Consider the following 14,014-nt stretch of genomic DNA (forward strand, 5'->3'; position numbering starts at 1 on the left):
TAAATAATGCACTGTGCTCATAATTGTGCAGTGAATAAGCGCTGTATTCTAGGATCTCGACTCGTACGCTTGGAAATGCACGTGGTTCTAAAGGGCTTTTACACACGCTATAAAATACATGTAGTGCACTCGTTTGTGGTGTGTGTGATGCAGCCAGCTTCGGTAAATATGACCTTTTGTTTGAATTTTTTTTTAGGGTTTTATAAATATAGAAATAAGGAAATATGTAGTTTATTAAAAAATAAAAATATTTTATTATTTTTTTTTTATAGTGCATGTACTATCCTCACATTTTTTAATATAAAAAATATTTAGCAATGCAATTTTTATTTTATTAAATTAATAGTAAAATTACATTATTAAATAAGCAAATACTTTATTAATTATTTAATGGTATATGTACTATATTTATTTACATATTATACACATTTATGTGTATTAAATAAAGTGGAATATTTTTGGGGATTTTTAGATTGGTGTTTGTGTTTGTATTTTTTTATATTCTTAGTTTAAGTCATTATGTGAGTCATTTTTTTAAATAATTTATTATTATTATTATTATTTTTGTCTGTTCTCTACATGCTTTGGCTGTGGACTAGTGCATCTGTGCGTCACTGAGCATTTTATACCTTGTAAAACACCAAAATTCCTTTTCTCTGAAACAGGTTTTCCAAACGTGCGGCAGTTCTGTTTTAATTGATTTCCCGTGTGGTTAAACGTTATCATGCCGCTGATTCAACAGGCTTGTTTTAGCAATTTGTTGAATTTAACTGTTAAAACCGAACAGTGAGAGCATTGTTGAATCATGTGATGATTGCATCATGTTATTTGTTCTTCATCTCAAAGAGTTCTAAAACATTTATTTGACATTTTTTCAATTCTAATTATTTTAGTTTTTAGATTATTAATGTGTATCCAAATGACTTTAATAATAATGTCAACATTTTTGGCCAAATTGTACAAATTGCGAATTTTTCAAATTTTTTTTTTTTTACTTTTTTTTTTTATTCATAAAAATCCACAAAACTGTGCAGCCCTATAAAGGAATGACTTTTCTGTTTTATTGTGGTTCAGTGGGATATCAGCTCTATATTTCTCTTCCCTCTGTAATTGAGTGGTTTTGTTTGGCCGGTAGCTGTAGTGTTCCCGTAGGATGCTGTTTGTGGTGTGCAGGTTAGGATGAGCGTGATCTCGAGGAACTGTTGAACAAGGAAAGCAGACACATGAGCCGTAAAACCAAACGAGACCCTCAGGAAACGGATAGCTTGACTTTTACAGCTCAAAATGTTATTTCAGGACATTTCACAAGCAAATAAAAGAGCTTCATAGATCCATTATGAGCTTTAAAAATGCCACAAGAAATGTTGAATCATTGGTGGCAAAGTTCAGATTTGGAAATAACTTTTCCTGAAAACTCTACTATGAATAATGACAGAAACTCAAATAGTCATAAATTTAAATTCAAATATTTATTTGCATATTTAATAATTATAAAAACACACACACACACACACACACATATATATATATATATATATATATATATATATATATATATATATATATATACAGTATATACATATTTATTTAACATGCAAATAAATATTTTAATCCTTCTTTTATAATATTCCATTCACACGCATAAAATTATAAATTAAAAACCATTTAATATTTAATTACAAATATAACAATTCGTAATATTACATTTACATATTATTATTTTTTATAAATATTCTTTTTTATAGTATGTACTATATTCATTTATCTAAAGACTGTTTACTTTTTATAGAGTACACTCATATACATTTATATATTATACGTATAAAAATACTACATACATTAATAGTGAAATTAAATTTATTTGCATATTTGATTAAATACGCAAAACAATTTTATATTTTATGGTATATGTACTTTATTTATTCTCATTATATATATTTATACATTATGCAAAAGTAAAATTTTTATTAAAAAAATATATGCATTAACAGAATTAGATTTATTTGCATATTTTATTTATTAAATATGCAAACCAATTTTATATTTTATGATATATGTACTTTATTAATTCTCATTATATATATTTATACATTATGTAAAAGTGTCATTTCTTTAACAGAATTAACAGAATTAGATTTATTTGCATATTTTATTTATTAAATATGCAATTTATATATATATATATATATATATATATTATGGTATACAGTATGTACTATATTTATTCTCTTTATATATATTTATACATAATGTAAAAGTTGAATTTTTATAAAAAATATATGCATGAACAGAATTACATTTATTTGCATATTTATTTATTAAATATATAAATAAGATTTTATTCTGTCTTTTACAGTAAATGTATTAAAATCTTTATTTATATTAGACCCACAGGATATTTGCTTAAGTATGCATTTTACAGTGCAAGATGTTATTTCAGGACATTTCTCAAGCATTTATCCAAAACATTCATTATGTCCTATATATGGTAAAGTTCAAATTTAGCTCTTGATTATTCCTAATCCTAAAAGCTCTACTAAGAATAAAGATGGCAAAGGCTGGAAGTAGAATTCAGTATTTAAAGTGCATTCAGGTAGATGCATATCCTCTGCAGTGTGTTCATGGAAACAACGGTTCTTCCAAAGGTTTGTGCAAAAAATTTGTGTAAAAATTCGTTTTTTATTTTCATTGTATTTATGCACCTTGTATTGTTTGTAACTCAGGTTTTTAAATGAGGATGATGCATTAAAATATGTACTACTACTGCACAGTAATGCTTATTGTTAATTTTCAGTAAATCAGGGGCTTATCACGTATTGTGTGTGTTTGTGTGTTTCAGCGTCTGTTCCCGGAGCGTGTCGTGCCACCGGTCGAGGTCTGCAGCCCAGAGGGGTGAGAGTGCGTCAGACGGCGGATTTTAAGGTGGACACCCGTAACGCTGGGAGTGGTGATCTGAAGGTCACTTTTAAAGGACCCAGTAAGTGACCAAATAACAAACACACGATCATCCCGTCCTGATTGAGTATTTGGAGTGAGCCGGGGCAGTTTCCCAGACGAATCATCGACCGACCGGGTCACAGATGAGTCACTGAGTCTGCTATAACTTACAGGACACAAGTGTATCCCTGAGCAAACGTGATCCTGTGCATGACTGCTATTCATCTTCATAATCCTCAGATTCATAGGAATAAAAAATGCATTGGGAGAATGTGTTTTATTCGTGCCGTTCTTCTCTAATGGTTTGTGACTGAATAGTTCCTTCTCTTGCAGATGGTCTAGAGGAACCTGTGAAACAGAAGGACGCTTCAGACGGCGTTTACTCTTATGAATATTATCCACAAACACCTGGCAAATACACCGTCAGCATCACCTGGGCCGGACAGCACATTCTGAAGAGGTAACGAGCACCGCTCTAAAACTCACCTTTACGGCCTCAGTGTGTTCACATATGACAGCGTCGTGTTCAATGATATCTGATCAAAATGTTTTTAGTACTAGCAATCATTTAATACAGGTTGAATATTTTTTTTTTAATTATTATTATTTTTTGCATAAGTTAAAGTGGGTACAACACATTGCTATTGGATGATTTAAAAAAAATGTAACAATATTATCTTAAAATGAAAATACATTTTTATTTCACATTGCCACAGTATAAATAATATTAAAAAAAAAAATGAATATTTTAAATTATGAATTTTATTTAAATTGTGTTTATTAATTTTGGTACTATACATAGTATAAACAATATTTTTAAATAATATATTTTGAATTAAATCAAATATATATGTATATTAAAAAAATCTATCAATCAGTTAAATCTAAATCTATTTAATCATAGATTAAAGTGGATGCTATGCTTTGCACAATATAAATTTTATAAATTTTATGAATTTTTAAAAATTGCACTGTGTTAATTGAAAGATTTTGATAATAATTCTCAGAAGGTTCTCATTGTAATATTAATTTTTTATAGGATTTAAAAAAAATTTAATCTGCATAGATTAAAGTGGGTACTACACATTTATAATTTCAAATAATATTTAAAACGTTGGAATTGTTCATTTTTTTCAATATAATGTTAAATGTTTAACTCATTTTCTTTTTTAAATTTGCATTGATGGCCTTTAAAAACATACAAATTTGCATCACATTAATGCTAAAGAAAATTTTGCATTAAAAAAAATATATATACATGCACAAATAATATATATATATATATATATATATATATATATATATATATATATATATATATATATATATATATATATATATATATAAAACATAGTTTTTTTTTTATTTTGGAGTGAAATATTATCCGGACATAAACTGCTTGTAAATTGTAAACTGTTATTCAGATCTGCCAGCCGGATGAATCTGATCATGAGTGTTTGTGTATGGAGGCATAGGCGTATATAAACACTCGAGGGTTGGGGTAAATGTGTGTGTTTGGTCTAAATCAGAACAGAACGTGTTAGAGATGATCTGTGCATGTGCTGGGATTTCAATCAAGACTGGGTTTATTTGTCAGGGAATTTGTCTGATTGCAAACGGCTTGTTTGTGCATGTGAAAGGGTTTTGTCCATGACGGAGAATATACTACTGTACATGACAGATCATTTGTAACGTGTTTTAATCACTGGAGTAGGGAGAAAATTATATTTAATGTAAACACAGAACCTGTTGTTATTGTTTACTATTGAAATCTTTTTGTTAACTGGAATAAAGCTGAAGTAAAAATAATAATTATACAAATGTATATATAAAATTATGAAGTATTAGATTGAAAACCAACTTAAAATAAGAACAGAAATAAATATAGATGAAAGCTCAATATAAATATATTGTTTTAAAAAATAAAATAAGATGCTTTTAAAAATATTAATGAAAAACTTAAACTAAAAAAAATTTAGGCTGAAGTAGCAAAATTACCAAACTGAAAAATATTAATTTGATATTAAATAGAAATATTAAATATAAATATTTAAAAACTAATACAAATAAAGTTTAATTATTAGATGAAAAGCTAAGTTTGTTGCAGTACCAAAATGACTAAAATGAATAAATATATTCAAAACTCAAATATGTACTGTATTATTATAGTAGATGAAATATGTATTGGATGTAAAACTTTATTTAATTGGAATAAAGCTAAATAGAAATATTTGTAAAAACTAATAAAAAAAAATATATATATATATATAAGTAAAAACTAAATTAAAGCTAACTTAAACTTAAATTAAAATGAAAACTGAAAATAAAAAAAATAAGTTAAATCAAAAGATAAATAAATAAAATAATAGTATATAAACAAAACTGAAATAACACTGGTGCATAACATAAAAAACATACCTGGTTTATATTTCCAGTAGAAACAAACTTATGCTGATCTATCACAGCATGAATGATTTTATTATTGTATGTGTAGATGAGGTTTGCTCATGCCGCTCACCGTAGTGTTCACTGCCAAGAAGACTCATTAGTGTGTAACGTGGTGGAAATGCATGAAGACACGGCCAGGAAACGGTTCAGTCACACCAGACAGAGAACAGTAAACATCTCACTCAACAGACTGAGGAAGAGAACGACGGCTGTCTTTAGAGTCGGATTTGTTCTCGCTCTGCTTGTGGACGTGTGGTTATGCAGAAGCATGCAGCACCAACAAAACCTTTTTAAGGTGTTTTTTAGATTTCGTCAGGGTTTTATAAGACGGCGTGGTGTGTGGCCTTCCTGGTGATCACATGTATGGCAGATCGGCCAATCAGCACTGCAGGAGCCGAAATGCCTGAGTGAAAGAGACAGGCTGGACTGAACACAATCGACCTCCTGTTCAGCTGGACGTCAGCCTCACACACACACACACTCTCTCTCTCAGAGGTTTCTGCTGACGTAGAGTCCGAGCGCAGATTTATGACGTGTGTTTGTGTTGGAAATGGATCATTCTCAGTAACTAGAGACGTCAGCTCTAAAATAAAGTGTTTAGCTTTGTGTCTTATTGACAAATAATGGCATTTTGAGATTTGAGGTCTTATTTCAACTCATAATAGATGTATTTTGCTTAAAGACAATAAAGCTTGTTTTTAAGACCATTTATGCAATTTTACATTATTTTCATGACAATTAAGTACATTATTGCCCCAAATTCTCATTATTGTAATGCATGAAGATTTTTTTCAAAACATTTTTTTGAAGTATTATCCTCAATAGTGATTTCATAATTCTTTTTTTTTTTTTGCATGTATAGATTAATGTGGGAGCTACATATTTAATTATATTTAATTGTGAAGTTATTTATTTATTTATTTTTCCAAGAGGTTTCCATTATTGTAATAATTAAATTAAATCTAAAGGTTTAAATTAATTTTTAATTTACATTTTTAAACCTGAAAATATAGAAATAAAAGCTAATTCATAATAATTATAATAATAAATTTGACCAGAAAATATAAATAATACTAAAGTAAGCCTGGTACATTAAATGTGTTTTTTTTTTTTTTTTTTTTGCATAAAGTAGATTGCATTGCCACAGTTTGAATATTAAAAAAAAATTGCGTTACATTATTTGTAAAGAAAATTTGCTGAATTTTTCTGGAAATAATGTCAAGGTTTCTTTAGAATTAAATGCATAAAATCTTAATGGTCATAAAACAAGACTTATTTTTGTTATGCAATATATATATATTTTTTTTTTTTTTTTTTTTTTTTTTTTTTTCTGATTGCGGAGTGAAATTTCATCAGGAGATCAACTTCTTCCATGCATACACGTGACGTTAGATCTTGTTTTCTTGTGTTCAGCCCCTTCGAGGTTCAGGTGGGCTCTGAAGCTGGACAGCAGAAGATCCGTGCGTGGGGTCCGGGGCTGGAGGGGGGCGTTGTGGGCAAGTCTGCGGACTTTGTGGCTGAATCCATCGGAACTGACATCGGAGTGCTGGGTGAGATCACAGATCTTCACACATCTTATCACAGTCACATTTAGATCAACCTGTTTTATGATCATATGATGTAAATACCTTCCTTTCTGTAGGCTTCGCCATCGAGGGTCCGTCTCAGGCCCGGATCGAGTGTGATGATCAGAACGACGGCTCGTGTAATGTGAGGTACTGGCCCACCGAATCGGGGGAATACGCCGTCCATGTCATGTGTGATGATGAAGACATTGAAGACAGTCCCTTCATGGCCCACATCATCGCTGATGACAAAGCCAGCAACCCCAACCAGGTGAACAAGATTACTTTCATGACCATTAAGCACATTTCTCCCCAAAACTCTCAGTATCATAAATCATTCTGTTTTCTTCTGATTGTTTTTGTATTTAATATTAGTGATTTCAGATTATTATTATTTTTATTAACATTTTTAATATATTTTTAAGTGAGTACTAGACATTGCCCCAGTTTAAATATTTTGTTTTATAAATATATATAAAAGTGCATTGCATTAATTGTGAAAAGGTTTATATATATATATATATAACTTTTTCACAATTTATGCAATGACGTTTTTTTTTTCTATTTGTATATTTATACTATTTATAAAATATTTAAATTGTGGCAATGTGTAGTACCCACTTAAAACATTAAAAAAAATGAAATAAAAAAATACAATATTGATATAACCTGTTGAGAGTAATAGAACTTAAAAAACATATTCACAATTAATGATGCAATTAAAAAAATAGTAATAAGTCTTCTTATTCTAAACACATTCTCATTATTGTAATTTATTTAAATGCTTAATTTAATACATTTAAATTTTTAAGTCTAGATTGTATTGCCACAGTTTATAAGTATGTATATATATATATATATATATATATATATATATATATATATATGTATATATATATATATATATATATATATATATATATATATATATATATATATATGTGTATATATATATATATATATATATATATATATATATATATGTATGTACACACAAGTACAAAACATTTATTAAATCTGTTTTAAATGGAATATTTTTTTAATTTTAATTTTTTTATTGCATTGCATGTTTCTTAAGAATATCAGGATGAGCTAAAACACTGTGTTTTATTTTAAAATACTGGCAAACATTTGATTTTACCCTCTGAGGTTCTTCGGTCATTTATGACCCGAAATATATATTTTTTTTAATGTTAAAAATCGTAGCTTCATCGGAATGGTCCGAAACTTGGTGACTTTATTGGTACTTGGTATATGAACACAAATATTGGGGACAGGATTTGAAAAGTCTAAGTGGTCGTAAAAAAAATAGTCACACTAAGGGTCTTCGGGTCAAAAATGACCCGCCATAGGAAATGAATGGGAAATTGGCAAAAATATGAAAGTTTTTCTTTTACTGCATAAGCACAAACATCTTAGTGCAACAGAGGAAATTAAAACTAATAATTCAGAAATAAAATGCATTAAACAACTACAAAATAAATCTACTTTAAATGATTGTATCGTTGTTGCAAAAAGTGCTAAAAAATCCCAGGAAAAATCCAAAATAAAGGAGATTGCATTGGTGCTTTTTAGGGATGCACGATAATATCGGCACAACATCGGTATCGGCCGATAAAAGCTTAAAATGACCATCATCGGTATCGGCCGATATGAATATTTCTGCCGATGAGCCAAACCGATATTCTCCAAGTGAAAAAATTGACCTGTTTTTCAGATGTGAATGTCTGTCTACATTTGTAAAATAAAACATTTATGGTAGAATCAGTACAGAAGAGATACATGGATTTCTCTTCAGTAAAATTTAAGGTTAAAAATATCAGGCAAAAAACTTGTATATATATATCGATATCGGTATCGGCATCGGCCAAAATTATTTTGAAAATATCGGCATATCGAATATCGGCCAAAATCCAATATCGTGCATCCCTAGTGCTTTTACTAGTTTATTAGAAGTGTTCTTGTTTGTAGGTCAGGGCTTATGGAGCAGGTCTGGAGAAGACAGGCTGTATCATAAACAAACCTGCTGAGTTCACCGTCGAGGCCAAAGACGCTGGAAACGGGCCGCTGAGAATAATCGCACAGGTTTGGCAAGCACCAGCCAGTAAAAGTGACACAAACCGCTCCGAGTTAAACATTTGAATTCATTTGTTTTCCCAGGATGCAGATGGCGTCCCCATCGACGTGAAGGTGAAGAGCACAGGTGATAATGTGTATTCCTGCTCATACACGCCGACCTCGGCCGTCAAACACACGCTGGCCGTGACCTGGGGAGGTGTCAGTGTTCCCAACAGCCCCTTCAGGGTAAGAGCGACCCAGACCGACGGCAAAACCATTATCACAAACACAAAGGAGACTAACACACTAACTATAGCTGGTGCTCTTAACCCTTCAGCAGCCAAAGATAAACCTGTCATCATCATAACCACCTCCGTCATGGAGCGCCGCTGCTTCTCGGTCAGATAATGTCAGCTGTTTGTTTCGATTTTAACGCTTGATATGAGATATTTGCATGGGGGATCGCGGCTTTAGGGAATGAAACGGAGAAAATGCACATTATGTTATGCAAAATAATTGCATTGCATGTTTCATAAGACTAGTAGGATGGACAAAAGCATTGTATTTTATTGTTGTTGTTTTTCACTACATTTAAAAAAAAATCAGTAGTTCTTATCAAATTTGGTGCATTTTAGTTTTCATATTTTTCCAAATCTATTTATCCAGTGCTTTTTCTTGTTTTGTTTTTTAAGAGAAGTATGCATTACTGTTTGACGTGTTTCTTTTGCTGCAAAAGCACTAAATCCAATTCCATTTCAGTATGTTTCTAACATGAAGTGATTTTAAAATGACTTTTAATGTCTAGATAATTTGCGATGATTTTGCACAGTGTGAAATTGTATTAGATTATAACACTGACTGATTTAATTGTAAAATGGTGTTTTGTGGTTTTTGCAATCTAGAGTTGCTTTTTTCCAGAAGTTAAGAATGAAAAAATATGATCAAAATACGTTTGACTGAAGTTATAATGATAATTGTTAAATGCACAGATGAACTGAAGAATGAAGTCAAACATAGTTTTACAAAGCACAATTGTTCATACGTTATTCATTTGATAAAGCAAACTCACTGCAGAGTTTCAAACAATGCAACTTGCTTTTGCTTGACTGATCGTGCAAACACATTTCACAATGTCAGACTCTGGAAAAATGCAGTGCCCAAATGAAGTACTAACACTGGTTATATTTACAGAAGGGGAAGTTGGATTGTTTTTCCATGTGCTTTTATGCATTTAAGTGTTTGATTCATGACTGAACTCAATAACATTCAATAAATTCTAATACTTAATGTTCTAATATTTGTCGTGTGTGATTTCTGTGAGTTTGAGTTTCATTTGCATGTTTCCGGGTTATCTTGAACGAAGTTAAAGCTTCAAATACTAACTTTAATAATACTAAGCGACTTGACTTTGCATCAAATGCCCTTCGACTTGATTTGCATTGTTTATTCGCGCTCTTAAAGTGTGCTATTTTTCATTCTCTAGTAACACTGCTTGCTGTCATTAACATTCAGGAGGCTTTATTCCATTAGGTGAATGTGGGAAAGGGAAGCCACCCTCACAAAGTCAAAGTGTTTGGTCCAGGACTGGAGAAAAGCGGACTGAAGGCTCACGAGCCGACACACTTCACCGTGGACTGCACAGAAGCTGGAGAAGGTAAAGCAGATTCACTGCATGCACAGAAACCCCTGCTTTTCCATGAGTGAATTACACCGTGTTTCTTGTGTTGGGGGTTTTTCAGGTGACATCAGTGTTGGAATCAAATGTGAAGCGAATGTTGTCAGCGATAAGGAAGAGGATGTTGAGTTTGACATCATTCCCAATGCCAATGACACCATCACTGTCAAATATATTCCTCCTGGAGCTGGACTCCTCACAATCAAAGTCCTTTTTACCGATCAAGTGAGTTACTACCATAGAGATCTGTAGAAAACATGATTATTGAACCTTTGAAAAAATTGTGTTTTCATTTTAAATGATCTGTTTCAGGACATTGTTTTAAAATGTAATTGTATTTTATTTTATTTTATTTTATTTTATTTTATTTTATTTTATTGTTCAAGTGGATTGGAGAATTATGTTATAATTTTATTTATTATTTATTTATTCATATTTTAATGCAAGATGCAGTTGGATGGCCAGAACAACCCTATGTCTGTTTTTATTAATTAAATTACATTTTAATCCAAGAAAATATGATTTCTGCATTTTTGCAAATATGGCGTTTTCATTTTAAACGATCTGTTTCAAGACATTCCATGTTAAAATTTAATTTAATTTAATTTAATTTAATTTAATTTAATTGTTCAAGTGGATTGGAACATTGTTATAATTTTATGTATTATTTATTTATTCATATTTTAATGCAAGATGCAATTGGATGTCAAAAACAAAGCTATGTCTGTCTTTATTCATTTAAATACATTAATAATCCAAAAAATATGATTTCTGCATTTTTGCAAATATGGTGTTTTCATTTTAAACGATCTGTTTCAAGACATTCCATGTTAAAATATCTTTTAATTTAATTTAATTATTTTTATTTGATTTTAATGAATTGTTCAAGTGGTTTGTAAAATCATGTTATAATTCTATTTATTTATTTATTTTATTCATTTATTTATTTATATTTTAATGCACGATACAATTGGATGGCCAGAGCAATCCTACTGTATGTCTGTCTTTATTCATTTATTCAATTACATTTTAAATCAAGAAAATGTCAAATGATCCATTTCAGGAAATCCCGGTCAGTCCGTTCCATGTTAAAGTGGATCCCTCGCATGACGCCTCCAAAGTGAAAGCAGAGGGACCTGGTCTCGCCCGAGCAGGTTTGATGTTGGATTTGATGACAAACAGTTTGATCTCATCAAGAATCTGGGCTTACCCGGATGACTTTAGGGTCTCTCTGTTCATTTTCCCATGCGATGTCTTTGTACCCTCAGGTGTGGAGTGTGGAAAACCAACACACTTCACCGTTTACACCAAAGGAGCTGGTAAAGCCCCTCTGGACGTGCAGTTTTCTGGACCTAATAAAGGACAGCCTGTTCAAGGCTTTGAGATCATTAACAACTATGACTATTCCCACACCGTCCGGTACACACCGCTCCAGCAGGTAGGGGTCTGCAATGGAGGATCACAGATTTATAAACAGTTCAAGGTATTTAAATGGGTGAACTGAACATCTTTCACTATTTGTCCTCTGGCATCATCATTCTGCTTCTCTGTACCAATTCAGGGAGAGATGGTGATAACGGTGACCTTCGGTGGTGACCCTATTTCTAAAAGCCCCTTCGCTGTTGGTGTTGCTGCTCCATTGGACCTTAGCAAGATCCAAGTGAATGGCCTGGAGAATCGTATGTTATTTATTTATTTATTTGTTTGTTTAAATTCATGTTTCAATGGATGACCTGGAAAATGTGTATTTTAATTATTTTAATTTTGCCCATTCCTTTGTTTATTTATTTTAAGCTATTTATTTATTGAATATTCTATATTGTTTTATGCAATTCTATTTCATTTATTTAATGATATATATATATATATATATATATAATCTTTTTTTATTATATTATATATTCTATTTTTATTAATGAATAAAAAATATATTTAAGGTCCTCCTGGTTGGCATGGACAATTGTGTTTGTTTGTTTATTATTTATCTATTTTACATAATATTTATGTATAATAATAAATATTTATATTTTAATCCAAGTTTCAGTGGATGGCCTGATCATTTGTGTATTTTTCTTATTTATTTTAAGCTATTTATAAATTTATTGGATGGCCTGTGTTAATTTATGCAATCCTGTGTTATTTAAATATATTTATATTTAATAATAAGTATTTAAATTTTAATCCAATGTCCTATTGGATGGCCTGTAAAACTTTTATTTATTTTATAATTTTTATTTAGTTATTTAATTTTTATGCAATTAATTTTTTTATATTTTATTTTATTTTATTTTAACCCCATTTAATGTTTTATTCCAGGAGTGCAAGTGGGTGAGGATCAAGAGTTTGCTGTCGGCACAAGAGGAGCAGGTGGACAAGGCAAACTGGAAGTCAAGATCACCAGCCCATCAGGGAAGTCTGTGCCCTGCGTCGTGGAGCCTCAACCTGGTAAAGGAGCCAGTCTGGTGAAGTACATCCCCAAAGAGGAGGGTGCCTACGCGGTGGAAGTCGTTTATGATGGTAATCCAGTTCCAGGAAGCCCTTTCTCAGTTGAAGCCATGCTGCCTCCTGATCCCAGCAAGGTATGTTGAAGTGAAAGCGTGATTCGGGTTCTTGTAGAAGAGAAGAAGTTGTGACTTGGTGGTTCTGTCTGTACAGGTCAAGGCGTTTGGGTCAGGATTGAAGGGCGGTCTTGTTGCGACCCCTGCTGAGTTTACCATTGACACCAAGGGCGCTGGAACCGGTGGCCTCGGTCTAACCATCGAGGGTCCAACCGAAGCCAAAATGGAGTGCTCTGACAACGGCGACGGCACCTGCTCTGTGTCGTACCTCCCCACCGAACCCGGAGAGTATCTAATCAACATTCTCTTCGAGGACGTCCACATTCCCGGCTCGCCTTTCCACGCAGACATCCAATACCCGTTCGATCCCACCAAAGTGGTGGCGTCCGGCTCCGGGCTGAAACGAGGCAAAGTAGGCGAGACCAACGTGCTGGACGTCGACTGCGCCAAAGCTGGACCGGGCCAGTTGACGCTGGAGGCCGAGTCTGATTCTGGAGTGAAAGCCAAGACTGAAATCCTGGACAACAAGGACGGGACCTACACGGTCACCTATATCCCGCTGACGGCCGGTTTGTACACGCTACTGCTGAAGTACGGAGGGAAGACCGTCCCCAACTTCCCCGCCAAAGTGAGCGTGGATGCGGCGGTCGATACCAGCAAAGTGAAGGTGTTTGGGCCAGGAGTTGCTGGAGAAGGTATTGAATTAATCTCAAGTCTAAATTGGTTACAAACTATTCACTTTTAAGAATGAATGCATCTAATTTCTTGTAGCC

The 14,014-nt window shown here is 32.1% G+C and overlaps 1 protein-coding gene across 2 annotated transcripts in view; it reads left to right on the plus strand.

Moving 5' to 3' along the window:
- The window catches only part of LOC128022028 (filamin-B), a 78,224-nt gene that overhangs the window by 31,570 nt on the left and 32,640 nt on the right, over window positions 1-14,014 (plus strand). For both annotated transcript variants that reach the window (XM_052609231.1, XM_052609233.1), the window contains exons 8-20: window positions 2,840-2,977; window positions 3,271-3,397; window positions 6,799-6,935; window positions 7,028-7,221; window positions 8,922-9,035; window positions 9,111-9,254; window positions 10,539-10,662; window positions 10,748-10,908; window positions 11,747-11,837; window positions 11,952-12,121; window positions 12,245-12,362; window positions 13,000-13,262; window positions 13,339-13,936. In XM_052609231.1, the coding sequence (XP_052465191.1) occupies window positions 2,840-2,977; window positions 3,271-3,397; window positions 6,799-6,935; window positions 7,028-7,221; window positions 8,922-9,035; window positions 9,111-9,254; window positions 10,539-10,662; window positions 10,748-10,908; window positions 11,747-11,837; window positions 11,952-12,121; window positions 12,245-12,362; window positions 13,000-13,262; window positions 13,339-13,936 (2,379 nt within the window). The remainder of the gene's footprint in view (window positions 1-2,839; window positions 2,978-3,270; window positions 3,398-6,798; window positions 6,936-7,027; window positions 7,222-8,921; window positions 9,036-9,110; window positions 9,255-10,538; window positions 10,663-10,747; window positions 10,909-11,746; window positions 11,838-11,951; window positions 12,122-12,244; window positions 12,363-12,999; window positions 13,263-13,338; window positions 13,937-14,014) is intronic.

This window comes from Carassius gibelio, chromosome A11 (assembly GCF_023724105.1).
Source record: "Carassius gibelio isolate Cgi1373 ecotype wild population from Czech Republic chromosome A11, carGib1.2-hapl.c, whole genome shotgun sequence".
Classification (NCBI taxonomy): Eukaryota; Metazoa; Chordata; class Actinopteri; order Cypriniformes; family Cyprinidae; genus Carassius; species Carassius gibelio.